At 36.6% G+C, this 15,163-nt stretch overlaps 2 protein-coding genes across 5 annotated transcripts in view; one reads left to right on the top strand and one right to left on the bottom strand.

The window, feature by feature from the left end:
- The window catches only part of JAZF1 (JAZF zinc finger 1), a 201,384-nt gene extending 198,233 nt beyond the window's left edge, over positions 1-3,151 (top strand). The window contains exon 5 of the mRNA XM_069772643.1: positions 794-3,151. Coding sequence (XP_069628744.1) covers positions 794-970 — 177 coding nt within the window. The 3' untranslated portion in view covers positions 971-3,151. The remainder of the gene's footprint in view (positions 1-793) is intronic.
- Positions 3,152-4,205: 1,054 nt separating this feature from the next.
- The window catches only part of TAX1BP1 (Tax1 binding protein 1), a 64,616-nt gene continuing 53,658 nt past the window's right edge, over positions 4,206-15,163 (bottom strand). For all 4 annotated transcript variants that reach the window (XM_069772622.1, XM_069772631.1, XM_069772601.1 and 1 more), the window contains 4 exons: positions 13,876-14,050; positions 13,379-13,527; positions 6,028-6,113; positions 4,206-5,366 (listed from right to left, as the gene is read on the bottom strand). In XM_069772622.1, the coding sequence (XP_069628723.1) occupies positions 5,165-5,366; positions 6,028-6,113; positions 13,379-13,527; positions 13,876-14,050 (612 nt within the window). In that variant the 3' untranslated portion in view covers positions 4,206-5,164. The remainder of the gene's footprint in view (positions 5,367-6,027; positions 6,114-13,378; positions 13,528-13,875; positions 14,051-15,163) is intronic.

Consider the following 15,163-nt stretch of genomic DNA (forward strand, 5'->3'; position numbering starts at 1 on the left):
CCATTTTTGCCAGACATATGTGAAAAGGAGGACAGGGGTATGATTTTGATTTATGTTAAGGTTCTTGATTAATCTAGAAAAAGTGTTGCCTGCTCCCTGACCTTGGCAGTGTAAGGGTGTGTTGTGGTGCCGTCTTTTGCTCTTTCTGTCCAAACTAGTGGAGATCAGTTATCTAGTTTTAGCTGTAGAATATTCCCAAACAATAGCTATTTTGAAGACAGCTTCTCTGGATTATTTTCTAGTGCCCCTGTGTAACTCTTTGAGTTAAGTGTTCCCTGCAGTTAATTCTTTGGAGACAATGTGCAAACTATCAGAATTTGCTGGTGCCTAAAGACATATCTAGAAACAATGACACAAAACAGAACAAACACACCATGGGGGAAGATTCAGCTTTTTGAAGAAGCGTGACCCAAGTCCCCATGCCAATTCTTTGTTTGCTTGTAAATGAACCTCTGAATAAAATTTGTCAATGCTCTATGAAAAAATGTCAGGAAGCAAAGAACATCCATGTGTGAGCCCATTAAATAGCATTTTTTGGAAAGTGCCATACATTAGGAGATAAAAATCAGAATTACCCAGGTAGATAAGTTCCATGTGTTAGAACGGCACAGATTATTCTCCTTCTTGTCCCACCTCATATCTTGAAAACACAACACATGCATAACACCTAGTGGGAGTTCCTAGCAATTTGTGTGATTTTTGCCCACAACATTAATCAATTTTTGTTTTTTAACTGAAAGCTAAGCCATTATCAGACCACTTGACCACTAACATTTTACTTTCTCACTCACAGAATGTGAACGGTATAAAGTACCATGCCAAGAACGGCCACAGAACACAAATCCGCGTACGCAAACCATTCAAATGTCGCTGTGGAAAGAGTTACAAGACAGCTCAGGGCCTGCGGCACCACACAATCAATTTCCATCCCCCCGTGTCTGCTGAGATTATCAGGAAGATGCAGCAATAACATGCTGGTCACAAATGTGCCAAGAAATCCTCACCAGCAGTTGCTGATTTTGAGAACAGCCACCTTTTTCAGGGGAAGCACTCAGCAACCCTTTAAAAAAATAAAATGCATGCTTTAAAATTTTCTGTAATTTTGGAATGATGTATCTTTGTAGAGTTAATGATTTTGTACATTTGCACATGTAATCATCATACCCATTTTCATTACTTTGAGATAAGGTGCTATAAAAGCTATAGGTTCTTCAGAACATTTTTCTCCAAAACAACAACAAAAAAAAAATGAGGGGGGCGTTGCGTATTTAGTTGTACTGAAGTGTTGAATAGGAGTGAGAGGAGGAGAGCTTGGCACTGACATCCTTTCAAGATTGTAATGTGATGAAGACTTTCAATGCATCTGTCAATGTGTGTGCAAAACCAAAACGATACCACCCTTGTCAAACTATAGTTAACATGCCTTACATAATGGAGTTATCAGTGGAGTAGCAAGTCTTTTAGGTAATGGAAATATAAATAAGAGAATGTTTAACATAATATGCTAAAAATATTTTCATACTTAAATAACATACATAAAAAGGTGTGCTTGCTGTATTTTATATTATCTTGCAAATCTTTTTTTTCTCCCTCTTGAATGCTGAAAATCTTGCCATTCAAACTAGTAAACAATCACTTTAGTGTTAGAAATTACTACTTTTTTTTTTGTACAAGACATCATACTATGTTCATGCCCATCAAAGTTTTGAGGACCAATATCCCAGTCCAACTAAATATTTACCCCTGAACTATCTGTTAGAAAGACACTTGGAAATACTTAAGTGCAAATTTATGTGTGTGTGAGAAACAATTATCTTCATCTCAGATGAAGTTTTAAAGCACTTTGTAGTTCTCTATTGCCAACAGATTTAATGTTTTATGTGTTGCCAATTCTTGCAACTACTGTACGAGCATGTGCCTGTGGTTGCAAATAAAAATAAAAAATTCTACGCATGGTTTAAGGAGGTCCATTATTTGTGCTAAGGGAGTTTCTAATGCCTCTCCCTCACATTCATTGTATTTTGAGATTTTCTTTGTGCATTTTTTTGCTTCTCATTGTAGGTCACTGCATTCCATTGGGAAGTGTCTGTTTAGCTTTACAATTCATTTTGCTGAAATATGACATATGAGCCTTATTGAAGATTAAGTGCTTCTTGCAGCAGGTGGTCAGAGACTGACTTAAAACAAAAGCCAACATGAGAGCGCTTCGTGTCTGGACCATACCTGAACATTTGTTGCTTACCATCCTGCCTTGAGCGTTCTTCTCTCACAAGTGCTATTCTTGGAGTTCAGCTGGCCAGGAGGGGAGGTGGGCACCCCCCAGCCCAGCACCATTTCTCACATGGTGAGGGTTAGGGAGGAACACGCTGTGTTAAACACAGTAACCGCCTTTGCTTGGTTCCTGTTCTTTTATGGAAGTGCAAAAGAAAGCTCAAATAAAGGAGGAATGAGCTTTCCCTCTGTTTTTTTCCAAAGCTTTAAAGGAAAACTTTGTAAGGATGACAATTACCTATTTTCCAGCAGAGGAAAAGTCCCATTAAAACACTTAGGAATCATCCTAATGAATAAGCATTTCAAAGGAAATGCCACTTTTTTCAGATCCTGGAGAGGTGACAGTGCTTGCCTTGTGCAGTGCTGTCAGCCAGGTTTAGAGGATGATCCAGACATGAGAGTTACTGGTACACAAGGGGCCCTAGATGGCCGCTTCCCACCTTCTGCAGTTTTGGCAACAGATCTGGCCAACAAATACCTTCCGGCTCTGCTCCTAGTGCAAGAAACTACAGGCTGGGTAAGTTCGTTCAACAGCTAAACAGTCATAAAACGTCATTGTTGCATGTAAATTCCTTTGAACTATAAAAATGAAATTCCAGTTTCTATTTACCTATTCATTGTGACAGTATTATTAAACAGGTAAAGATGGGACTATTTTGTTATACTGTGTATAGTGAATGTATTGTACTGTGTCTGTGAAAAGTGTGCTTTAAATTATATTTTCATATGTTTTGTTGGGGACAAAGTACTTTAAGTTTGAAAGTGACAGAGGTTTGTTTTAGAACTGAAGGCAACTTACTTAAAGAATTCCTGTCAAGAAAGCTGCTTATAAATGTAAATCAAATCACATTTAAAATAAACTGCCTCTGACCCAAGACAACTGCTCTTTACTCGTTATTACCCTAAGGAGTTAAGTTCTTGGGCTGTATACAGTCTTTTATTTGTGTATTTTACTTTGGTATCGTCAAACTCTGTATTCAATAAACACCTGAAGGAACTTAAGCACTACACCACTAATGCATAAGATTACACAGAATGCTACAGCCTGGAGAAAAAAAAAAAAGAGTATTTTGATTTAAGCAGTCAAAAGGACTTCAGATTTCACAGGCTGTTCCCTTTGAACATCACCAGATAAAATTTGGACTGATGCTACAGAAGCCCCCTTTCAATGGTAGGATATGGGTTACCTTTCTTCTGAAGGTTTTCAGAAATGAAGTGGCCATCACCATGAAAGGAGAAATCATCACACCTGTAATTCAGTGAGGTTGTGGTAGAGGTATTTGGCTTCTGTCATGTACCTGCAAACTTACTGTAAGCAGCTGTGTCAAGAGTGGCTATTTAACAGGGAAACTGTTTCAGTAATTGCCTATATATACACACACATCTAAGAGAAGTCACTGCTTTGGCACACTCAGGTTTTGAGGTTGTCCTGCCTGTGTGAGACTTCACAAGTCTTTAATAATATGATAACTAATAATACTTTGGGTTTAGAGCCTGTTCTAACCATTTTCATATGCTGTTGAGTTATGGTAAGAAAAAAATTTACAAAATATTCTTTCAGTACTTCCATGCCTTACCTCAGACCATCTCTTGACATGAAGTTCACAGTTTAAAAAAAAAAAAAATCTAAAAATGGAACACAAGGACTGATACAGTAGCTGCTACCCAAGACACTGCGATTTATCTATGTCATGCAGTTTTTAATAAATCCTGCATTGAGCAGGATATTGCACATGTTCACAAGAGAACTCCAGACAACAGAAGCTACTCAAAACCTTAATCCCCGAGTTTCTCTCTCTCAAACAAAGAACATAAATAGATGTGAGCAACAGTTTCTTTGTCATAGGAAGCTGAAACAGCATTTACTGTAAGCACGTAAAGCCTAAACTCTGTTTTATTTCAAAACGAGCAGCAGGAAAAAAAGGACCACTGACTCCATGAGTAATTTTGCTTTTAATGTAACAAGACTACTGTACAACAAGTGGAAAGCAAAATTTACTTAATCAGTTAAAGTAAATATAAAATGTTTAGATATACACACATGTTTTTACTTACTGGAAAGAAATACATAGAGTTAAAATGCAGATGGTTTTAAAAGCCCTAAGCCAAAAGGAACACAATTCACTGTTGTGAAAATTTAACAATATTTTCTACTGAATGCAACTGCAACGCAAGAGCAATGATTTTTTTTTAAAACAATTATTTTTAGGCATTTAAGCACAGCAGTTTCTTTAAACTCAAAAATACTGCCTTAAGGTATAACATACTTAATTTAACATTATCCCTTAACGCAAACATTCTCTATGTAAGACTGACATATTTGCCATTCCTTTTGTTGCAAGCATGTAATCTCACAGTACATGCATCTACATTGCAGAAATGTACTAGAAAACTATATTTTCATAGGGCAAGTAATGTAATTTTCTGATTTAACTGTTACTTGAAAAACTACACCAATTTGCTAGGAGAAACATCTGTTTATTACATTTTTTAATCATGCCTCAGTTATCATGGTCAAGAGAAACCACAGGTGTTTTGGTGGCTTTTTTTTTTTTTTTTTTTTTTTTTTACACATAGCTGAAGAGCATCATGAAGCTGGTCTCATTTTTTCTGAGGCTAAGTCATTCCTGTATCCTTACAAATTCCACTAAGTAGGGGAATAAATAGCTACATACACAACAAGGTGGGGTTTGGGAGGCGTTTTTTAGTATAATGTTAGGTAGAGAGATGGGATAACCCAATAGCAGCTTACGGCCACGATTTATCAAGGCTCCCATTACATTAGCTTTTAATCAGAAGTTTGCACTGTTACAGAAAAGCTGCACTGTTTTTGTTCCATAGGTGAACTACTCAAAGTTGGGGTTTTTTTAAGCTACACTGCAAAACAAAGTATTTAATCAAAATTTAATACGTTCTGATCGAAGTGCGTCTGCACGTGCCTCTCAAACCCTTGCTGATCATAGTCAGGTGGGAACTGCTCACTGCACATGGGGCACACCTTCCAGTGGCTCTCAACGTGTTCCTCAAACTTGCTCTGATCATAGTTAGGTGGAAACATCACATCGCAAAGAGGGCATTTCTTGTGCACATCAAAGCTTCATGAGGAGGTGGAGAGAAAGAAAAAGAGGAAACAGTTATTTAATGTGTTACTGCAAAAGAAAATCGAAGAGTAGGATCCTGCTGCCACCAATGTGAACAGCTTTACTACAAACTTAAATTTGAGCACACATTGTATCTAAGCAAGTATCCTACAGTTAATTTAAATGTCTTCACTGAAAGTGCTCAATACAGTTAAAGTAGTTTTACAGAGGAGTTCCAAAATAACCTGGCATTTTAAAAGCAACATAATTTTGACATAATTCCAGCTACCACTGAATACAAATCTATTGAATGTCTTAATGGCCAAGCAGTTTCATGGGAAACCACTCACTCTGCTCATAAATGCTTGCTCTTAGCAAACATAACACTTTATAAAAGCTCTAAACTTAAGTTCACAATTAAGTTGGAAAGAGAGGGAAAAAAACCCAAAAGTTATTCATTCATTTACTAAAAAAATTGTCCAAATTCCACCAAAATAAGGTATAGCACAAATAGTCTTCCCAGTCTCACAGCATATTCTCTGATCGTTAATTGTAAACCAAACGTGCATTGAAAACGCTTAACAGTTTTTCATCTCCACCCCCCACCCGAGTAAAAAAATCCAGTTATATAGAAACCTATCCATGCCATTAAAGACCAATAAAAAGTAACATTTACCTGGAATCAAAGCAGAAACCTGTTCCACGTTCATGCAAGAGAAGACTTGGAGGATCAGGAGCAGAAGGTACAGTGTTGTCATCATCCTATTACAAAAAGAAAGTATGTTAAATAATACCCACTAGAAGCAGCTGCTTTGGTTTTTTTTTCTCTTTCATATGCATTTTTGTAATCAGGCATAAACATGGATGAAAATGACCCTTCATTTTATAATCCCTGCAGCATAAGTTTTACTTTAGTGTACAAAAGAGACATGGTTAATGAACATGAAAAGCTAAACACTGACTGCCCTTTGACCACGTACCTAGAGCAGAGACCTGTGTCGGTGCTGCTAGAATGCTTCCACTAACACAGTAACTAAGGAAATGCAGGTCACCTCGCTGTTAACGCCCAGGGTCTAAGTCGGAACAGAAAAACCTGTGTTGAACTGAACACAGGGCATCAGACTGCAAACCATAATAGCATTTTATTGAGAGCTAAAACTCAAAAATAAATTCTAGACAATAGAATGTCAAGTCAGACTTTAAGAATCTGTCAATTTAAATTTCAGCAAGGAGAAAAAGGACATTGATTTTGATTCACGTGCTTGCCTCCCAAACGGTCAGTTTTGAGTGATCTGCCTATGCTGCTCTCACCAGCCAAGCATGTCACACATTTCACGCTGCCGTCAGGCACATCAGCTAAATTGCCCTGTTCGGCTGCTTCCTCTCATCAGCTCTGTCAGTTGTGCTCTCCCTTCATGGACACTAACAGCACATAAATAGCTGCAGCAGGCACTGATGAGGATCGCTCTGCTGATGGACAAGCAGGTTTGCCTCAGAGCTTCTATCAGGTTAGGAAGGCAGGTCAGCCTCTAGGGAATACGCTGCTCCTCACTTCTCACAAAAGGAGGAAGAAATCTGCCTGCAACGGGAAATTCTCAAGCAGAAAAAAGAAGAATACCTACAGTGACTGGATTCTGAGAGTTCCCTTCTGACAAGCAAGGGGCCAGAGCACTTACGTTTTGAGGGTTTGGGGGTTGGTTTTTTTATTCCATGATGATACTATTACAAATTAAGATATAAATAAACACAGTGATGTAAGCAAACGCAATTAGGGGAAGAAAACAGCACTGAAGGAAAATAAATTGAAGGAGAAGGAAGAAAATCAGAACTGTTTGTAAACCCATTCATTATACAGCATCTTGGTTCCATTCTGCAATTAGATAATGCAGCACAAAATCTACTCATTTTAAGGTGGGAATACAGGTAAATTCAGCAAGATTTTTGAAACTCCAACTCCTACATCACTTCCCTTTTCATCTCAAACATGCCTTACATGCAAGAATTATTATTTTACTGATCTTCAAAAATGGATGTGCAAGGGACCATATATAACAGTAGACATGCTGTATGTTTTATACAGATAACTAATATGTATATTCAAACATATTTCATTTTTAAGCTAACATACTTTGTCCTTATGAAGAGTTAATGGAAACAGAGTAAGAAGGGAAGATTCCCTCAATGTTTTTCTTCTCCTGACAACAGCTGTTTAATTTCAACCATTTAACATTTCCATTAGGCAGATAGTGGGGCTTGCTGTGACAGATGCTAGCAACAGACGTATTTTCCAGTGTAGCTTGCTTTGCACCTGCAGTAAAAAGGGCCTGTGGGTTTTTAAATGTTATTTGTTCCTTTTGTCACAAAAGGGATAGGATGTGTGTATTAAAGAAGAAAAGCTATTTAAAGTACTCTTGTGCTACAATGGTACAGGTAGTGCCAAAACCATGACAAATTTCCTGAATACCAGACTGCAAGTAGACCAGGACTTACCTGAGAAAATGAATGTGCATCTTCCTTCAGAAAAAATAGCCTCACTACAAACACAGGCCTAATTAACATTTAAATCACTAGAAAATACTTTCTCATAATTCTTCACTGTTTGTCATTCAGTTACTACTTGAACACAGGGCATTTTTGTCACAGCACTTATTAATACTTGGTTAAAAATGACAAGGTGAATGAGGTACTTCTCTGGTGAAAGGGCTCTTCAGCCTCAAATTCCCTAAGTAAGCTTTGTTTAGGACAGATTAGCAGACCCAATGACAAATGCATAGGTTATTCATTATATTAAGGGTTATTGATTTTAGTTGACCAAGGAGTCAGGATTTACCAATGCTAAATACTAACTTTGTATACAAGGGCATTAACCTAAATTATGTAAATTATGATAAAAATGGGTCTCTTTTCTCATTCAAAATTATTAATGCATTCAACAAAACCCAACTTTTAGAAAGACTCTTTACACAGACCTGAAGGAAACCACTGACCTGAATGCCCAACTGTAACAGAACACAGAACTCATCATTCCTGAAGGAATCCATCTTCTATACAAATGTTAGAATACCACAGAAATTTTAGTTACCCTATCAGAAAAGGAAACCTCTCAGTCTTTATGCATGCATTACACAAAGATTAAAAGGTGGCAAATGAATGGCAAATGAAATCTGTTCCTATAACACATTATTCAAGTAGAAGTGATCTTACCAATGCCCTCCATCCATTTATATTAGCTGTGTCAGCAGAAGTAAACTGCTTTAGCATCAGCTTCCCCACATGCATATTTCTACTCTACTACCACAGTCCTTGGGAAACCAGTAATTTCAATTAGAATCAACAAAATGCAAACTGATTTATACAAAGGTTTGCCATTTTAAAATTTATTGCTAAAAAATCAGCACTGCCTGGCTACCTTATATAAAGCGTTAATAGGTTGGGTAGGGTTTTTTAGTTTGTTGCGGGTGGGTTTTTCACATTATTTACTCTAGTTAATTTAGTTATTTGTTCAGTATTTTGCCCCCAAGTGCTAGTCAACTGGTAAGATAAAATTGTTTACAACAAGTGTGATACCCTACTGTGTAACAATAAAACATTCCTCCTCATTGCTTTTTGAAAAACTGATTTGAGGAATATGATGCTTTCCTCTACATTGGCACACACGCACTATCCTGCACTGCTGCCTTGTAGACACTAGCTTCAACAAAAGGCAAGCACAAGTTATTAACAGTTTAAAATAAAATAAATAAAAAAAAAGAAAAAGGCTTTTCTGATGTCAAAGTAACATTAAGTTTGGTATGTCCTAAGGATATAGATTTCTCACGATCCAGTTCAGTTAATTGTAAAAATCATACTGTGTGTTCCTTATAGTAGCTTCTGACCCGCGCACCATGTAAGAATGACAATACTAAATATGTATTGATATTACGCTGGTAAGATACGGAAGGTCTGTCTCTTCAGTATACCTTTGCTCTTGGCCAAGTATATAAAGACAGATCAGTTCTTAACCTTTTGTTATGCTTAACCCAAACAATAAGAATGCAAATCTATATTGAGCGTACCTCAAAGTGCATATTACAGAGATTACTGTATACTTAAAGAATGGTCAAACAGTAACAATGAGAACTTTATCTTAGTCTGAGATTACTTCACAGCTATTCTAATTACAAGTTATAGTGAACAGTATACAATCACCAATAACTAAAAACTCTCGTGCACTACCCTGTGGTAACTTGGAACTTCTGGAAAACACAGAAAATGTCCCATTGTATTGGACTCTGACAGCTATTTCTGTCATTTCAGATGGACAAAACTCCTGAAGTGTACCCTGTAAAATAGAGAACTGTACGAAGGGAGGACAGATCTTACTCATCTTGGTTCACAGTCACTTAGTGCCCAGTTTCTTCCAGCTAGTATAACCAATGATAACATCATTTGTAAGAATAAAGAATGTATGTACGCTTTTCAGCCTGACATTTAAAAACCAGTCATTCTCCCATGGTAAAACAAACCATCCCCTGAAGACTCAAAAGCCGAAACGAGAAGGTTTGTTGAAGCTGCTTCACAGAAAGTTTGAAAATAATTGGCGGAGGCCAGGCCTCAATGGCTTAGCCTATACTGTATTTTAAGCATAGGCATCAGCTTACTCTCAAGACCCCATGGTCGCATCATCCAGGTTATTTGGACAGAAGCCCATACTCTGTATTTTGAGAAAGAGACAGTTTAATCTGTCCTTCATGTAGACCCAGAGCCAGCTTTCTTGCACTCCAGACTGATGACTAGGGACATGGCTGCACATACTTAGTCCAAGAGCTCTACAGTGCCCTGCAGCCATGTAACACAGTTGATATGTGGCCTTATGGCCTTACGAAAAGAGTCTGATATCATGTACCCACAGGCTGGCACTGTGATCATGTAGCATAACAAGTGCCAGGCCTTCTGAATCTGAAGTTTGGATAATTAAGTTAACATATTATAAAGGATGCCTTTAACATCATGACTTAACTATTATCATTGGACTGTAACTCTGACTCTTTAAAATTACCACAATGACTTCCACAAATTATAGGAATCATAAAGATAAATATAGCATTATACAATAAAGCACAGTAAAAGAAAGAGGGGGTTTGTCACTAGAAGAGCAAGAATGGAAAGCCAGACATTAACTGTCAAAAACAAGCGCAACTAACCTTGTTTTGGTAAAACTAACCAATCTTGCCTCACGTACTGCTTTCATAATTACAACTGTAAGCAGTTCCAAGATTGCCAAACAGAAATTTGAAACAAAGCCACGTGATACTGTACAAAACCCACAGGCTTGAACAATCCCTGTCTGATTTCTAACATGCAACAGTAAGTGAGCCGATACCCATCCTAAGCTTTGAACAATAAATGGACACACCGCTAACATATAGTGAGGGTAGACTGGAAAGAAGAGTACACGTATTTTCTTTCTGTAATTCAGCTCTGCTGCAGGAGTGAAATCAAACAAACTCTTTTAGGTTTCTCTACCTCTCTGCAAGCAATCTGGTCTCCCAAGAGGTATCTGGATGCCAACTGCTCCTTTTATGCCTATCCTATACAAAAGATAGTAATTGGCTGCCAGGGTCTAATAAAGTGGAGTAGGGTTTTTTGCTAGAAGAAAGGCCATTTTGGATTCATCTCAAAAAATATCCTGACCTGGTTGTCAGTTGCCAAAAGTTACACTCACCTTCCCCACAAAATTATGGTGACTAACAACATTGTTTAAGAGTCTCAGGACAGTTATTCTGGGCTTACTGCCAACTGTAATCAGGACTACATTTCTAAAACTCACACTTTAGTATTAAAAATATATGTAAGTTTTGTTTATGGATCTCTCCTGTACATGTCTGCTTCTAGAAATTATTTGCTCCAAATGATTACGTTTTGGTCAATTACGGGAGCATGAGCAAATGGAAAGTTAGTGCTGAGCAGATGACAGCAGGAACTCATGGCAAGTCAACTATTCTACACAAAATCACCATGGTGTGCGTGCTCATAATTAACACAGACCAGCTTACCCCTCTCAGAAATCATGGTTTAACTGGCCTGAGAGTTCCAAAAGTCAACGCTATCATAGGTGAACCACCACCAAAACAGCCATGAAGTGGTGGAATTGACTACAACACCCTCAAGGTCTTAAACTAATATAACATGTAGTAATAAGAATGTGGAGAGGAAAATGACAGAAGTCCATACAATGGTAATATTTTAAACAAAGTAGCAAGACTACCAATCCTTTTCTTCTGGGAGGGAATCCTCCTCCAACAAAAGGCTCCACATCTTAATGGTTTAAAAATGCAGAGAACTACATCTTAAACAGCTTATTTTAAAAAAATGTACAACAAATGGTAATCTCTTCATATTTATCATTTTATATTTGCTGTTTCTTCTGCATAAACAACAGGCTCTCCTTTATAATGAACTGCCTACATATATGGTATTTTTCCCTGTTTTGTATTTTAAATACTGCATTAGAATTGTTTTATCTTTGGCATATTACCAAGTCTCTAGAAAGATTCTTGCAACTACGCATTTCCATGTAAATTTCTACACTACACATAAAGTCTATTTTTGGGAAGAGCAAACAACTGATTCTCATTTGAAAGTAAAAAAATAAAGATACAAATTATTTGATTTAAAGGCACCTTTTCTCAAGTTAACTTTATTTAAGCCTGTTACATTCCATCTCATTACAAAAATCCAAGTTATGTCAGCAAATGAGCACAAGACTCTAGCACTGTTTCTCTTGGGTTTGCAAGAGGGCAAAGCACATAGATCAGAAAGAACACCCTGCTAATTAAACTGAAGCAGATGACTAAAGAAGAGAAGAGCTTGTCACATGTAATACCTACGTCAAGAATGATCAGATTAAATATGCAAAGTGTAAAGTAAAGGTGGGCAACAGCATTAAGCTCACATTCTAGATCTTGAACAGGCTGCAAAAGTTCTGACAGTTTCTCTAATTATTCACAGTAATGGACACTGGGGGCAAAAGGTAGGAGGGAGAAATACATTTCTCTCTATTATAGGTGCTGAGCACCAGGGCTGAAATCATGCCTGTCTGAACACTGATCAGTTTCTGCAAAGGTTAATAGCAATTAAATGTGGCAAACTAGACTAAATGAGAAACAGGTCATGATACCACTGTACTTGCAAAGAGCACAATACTTTGCAGAAAGGTGTTTCTTGTTTAATATTTTTGAAGGTGCAAGAGTAGTTAGAATAATAAAGAGTAATAAGTTTGTTCCTGTTCAAAGACATAGTCCAGTTTATTACAGAAGCCAATTTACTAAAACCATTTTTTATACCAGAACATGCAAGTTAACTGTATTAAAAAGAAAAGCTAACCAGTTTCCACTTAAAACATACAAGGCCCTAAAAAAGAAATCAGTGAGAATCTGTCACTTTCAGTTTAATCAGCTTTAGATAATAGTCAATTAGCTCTTCCAAATATATGTCTAACAGCAAAAAACATTCAAAATGGAAATTAATAAATGCAGATTTGCAAAAGACAGAAAAAAGATTAATACATTAGAATAAAGTATGTAATACAATGCAAATTTTCATTCCACATTTAACTGAAAATACTGGTATCAGAATCCTTTAACTTTTTATCTGTTCTGTTACAATTTAGTTCCTACATAGAAATTATAAAATGAGTAAGGCATGGCTACATTTTAGGCCCTCATTCTACCACATAGGAGAGGAAAATCAGAATGAGTTGGGATTACTTGGATTCTTCTACTTTAGTGTTTAAAAAGATTAAGAAGCTACTGTCCTAATACCAAAACCAAGCTGTTAGTAACTCAAGAGATTACAGGAACAAGTATATTATCCTCAATTGATGTGCAGAGTTTTCTCCTAAAACATTGTTCAGGGAAAAGAAAAATCCATTCCGGATTTACATAACAATAAATCAGGCTTATCAGATACTGAAAACCTATGTGCAACTCTTGATTACTCATTAGTAAACATATCAAGGGAAAAAAATAATAAAAAAGGTAACTTGCATTGCTATCCTCAGGATCTTCTAAACCATCAGGCCGGCTAAGATTGCGTGAAGGCTGACTACACACTACATCATCTTCTAGCTCCCAAAAGGAAGTTCTAACAGGTGGTCTTTGGATCTCATCAGGATTAAAAGCGCCATCTGCTCCATCTGAAGAAAAATTAATTAGAGCATCTTTGTTCAGTAGAGTTCGTATTTTGAGATTACAGATGTGCTACCTCACATTTAAAAATCAAGACTTAAACACATTTTTGGTTTAGATAATATAAAACAAGAGAAATCACCTCTTTCAAAAATTGTTTCTTTGAAACTTTGTTTACCTTATTGATTCTCATCAGTAAAATAAAGGCACTTTATTGATTCTCATCAATCAATAAAGGCTCTGTGCACCAGTATAAAGATTGTTGGTACTTAACCTGCATTAAATGAGCCATTGCCTTTGAAACGGTGAGAGAGAAATTATACTGGGGGGGGTGTGGAATTTTGGAATTTACTTACCTCTTCTTTCCTGAATTGCATAAGGGTTTCCATACTGCAATACTGGTAGTCTGCTTGGCACTGCAGGAACTGGTCCATTTTCCTCTGAATATGGGTTGCGAAAATGTAATGTCTGTTGTGAAATCTGTCCTTCCATCATCCTTCCCACTTGATTTCCTGGTGTCCTTCCAAGTTCCTAAATAATGCGAAGGTTAAAATGTAATTAACCTACAGAGTCCTAGTAAAGTTTGAAATTTTAATGACATATTTAGATTTGTTTTTAAAAATACATCTGCTAACCTTCCCACTTTCACCTTGATCTAGTGCCAAATATACCATACATACCAAAAACAGTCAATGAATGAAAGAAAATACAAAGAAGATATTTTAAAGAAATTTTTTTTCTCTTGTTCCATCATCAGTTAATTCAAATTACATAAACAGAACTGCCACATTCTTCAAGAAATATCTGCATCCTTTTTACAATGAAGAAAAATCAGTTAAATAGGTAAAGAATGGGTGGATTAACAATAACAACTGAAGATGATGCACAGTAAGAAAAGTTTTTTAAAGTTACAATTAAAAATAAAATAATTCTTTTTTTGATATCATACCATACCATTCAAGAATATACCATTTTAGTATGTGAAGTACATGTATATAATTCCCTGTGCATTTGTGAGTGGCAGGTATTTTAAGAACTATTAAGTACATTGCACTGGATCCTTTCCAATATCTAACAGCAGAACATAGACCTACATGAAGCTTAACTTAACACTAGCTAAGCTGAGCTCAAGGCTGTCACTTTCAGTAGGAAACAAAGAATGTTAGAACAAACTTTTGCTCAATGTCCTTCACATGCACACGCACAGGGAGAGAAACCAGCACAGAGAATTTAGAAGCAGTCTCATGTAACTTCCTTAGTTACCCTTACTTGCACGCACAGTCATGTATGCATGTTAAGCTCCATACATTATTTGCAGATGCGCTAGATGTAGCTGTGTTTAAAACTAGAAGAGAATTATTTTGTTCAAATGCAGAAATCCTATCCAACGCATTCACCTAAAACTATACCTAAAGAGGCAAAGATCCATTACTTTTCCTCATTCTCAGTTCCTTTAAAAATCGATTTTTAAGTGTGAAGAAATAATGTTAAACCAGTTGAAACAATTTTGTCCTTGCTTGTGATTGTTTGCTGATCATGTTCCACTTTTTAATTATTAAGGGTTTTTTTTAGTTGTCATTATGTCAAAATATTTCTATTATCATTATACCAAGTATAGCCAAAAACTTCCTTGTCCTAGTCACT

This window comes from Haliaeetus albicilla, chromosome 2 (genome assembly GCF_947461875.1).
Source record: "Haliaeetus albicilla chromosome 2, bHalAlb1.1, whole genome shotgun sequence".
NCBI lineage: Eukaryota > Metazoa > Chordata > Aves > Accipitriformes > Accipitridae > Haliaeetus > Haliaeetus albicilla.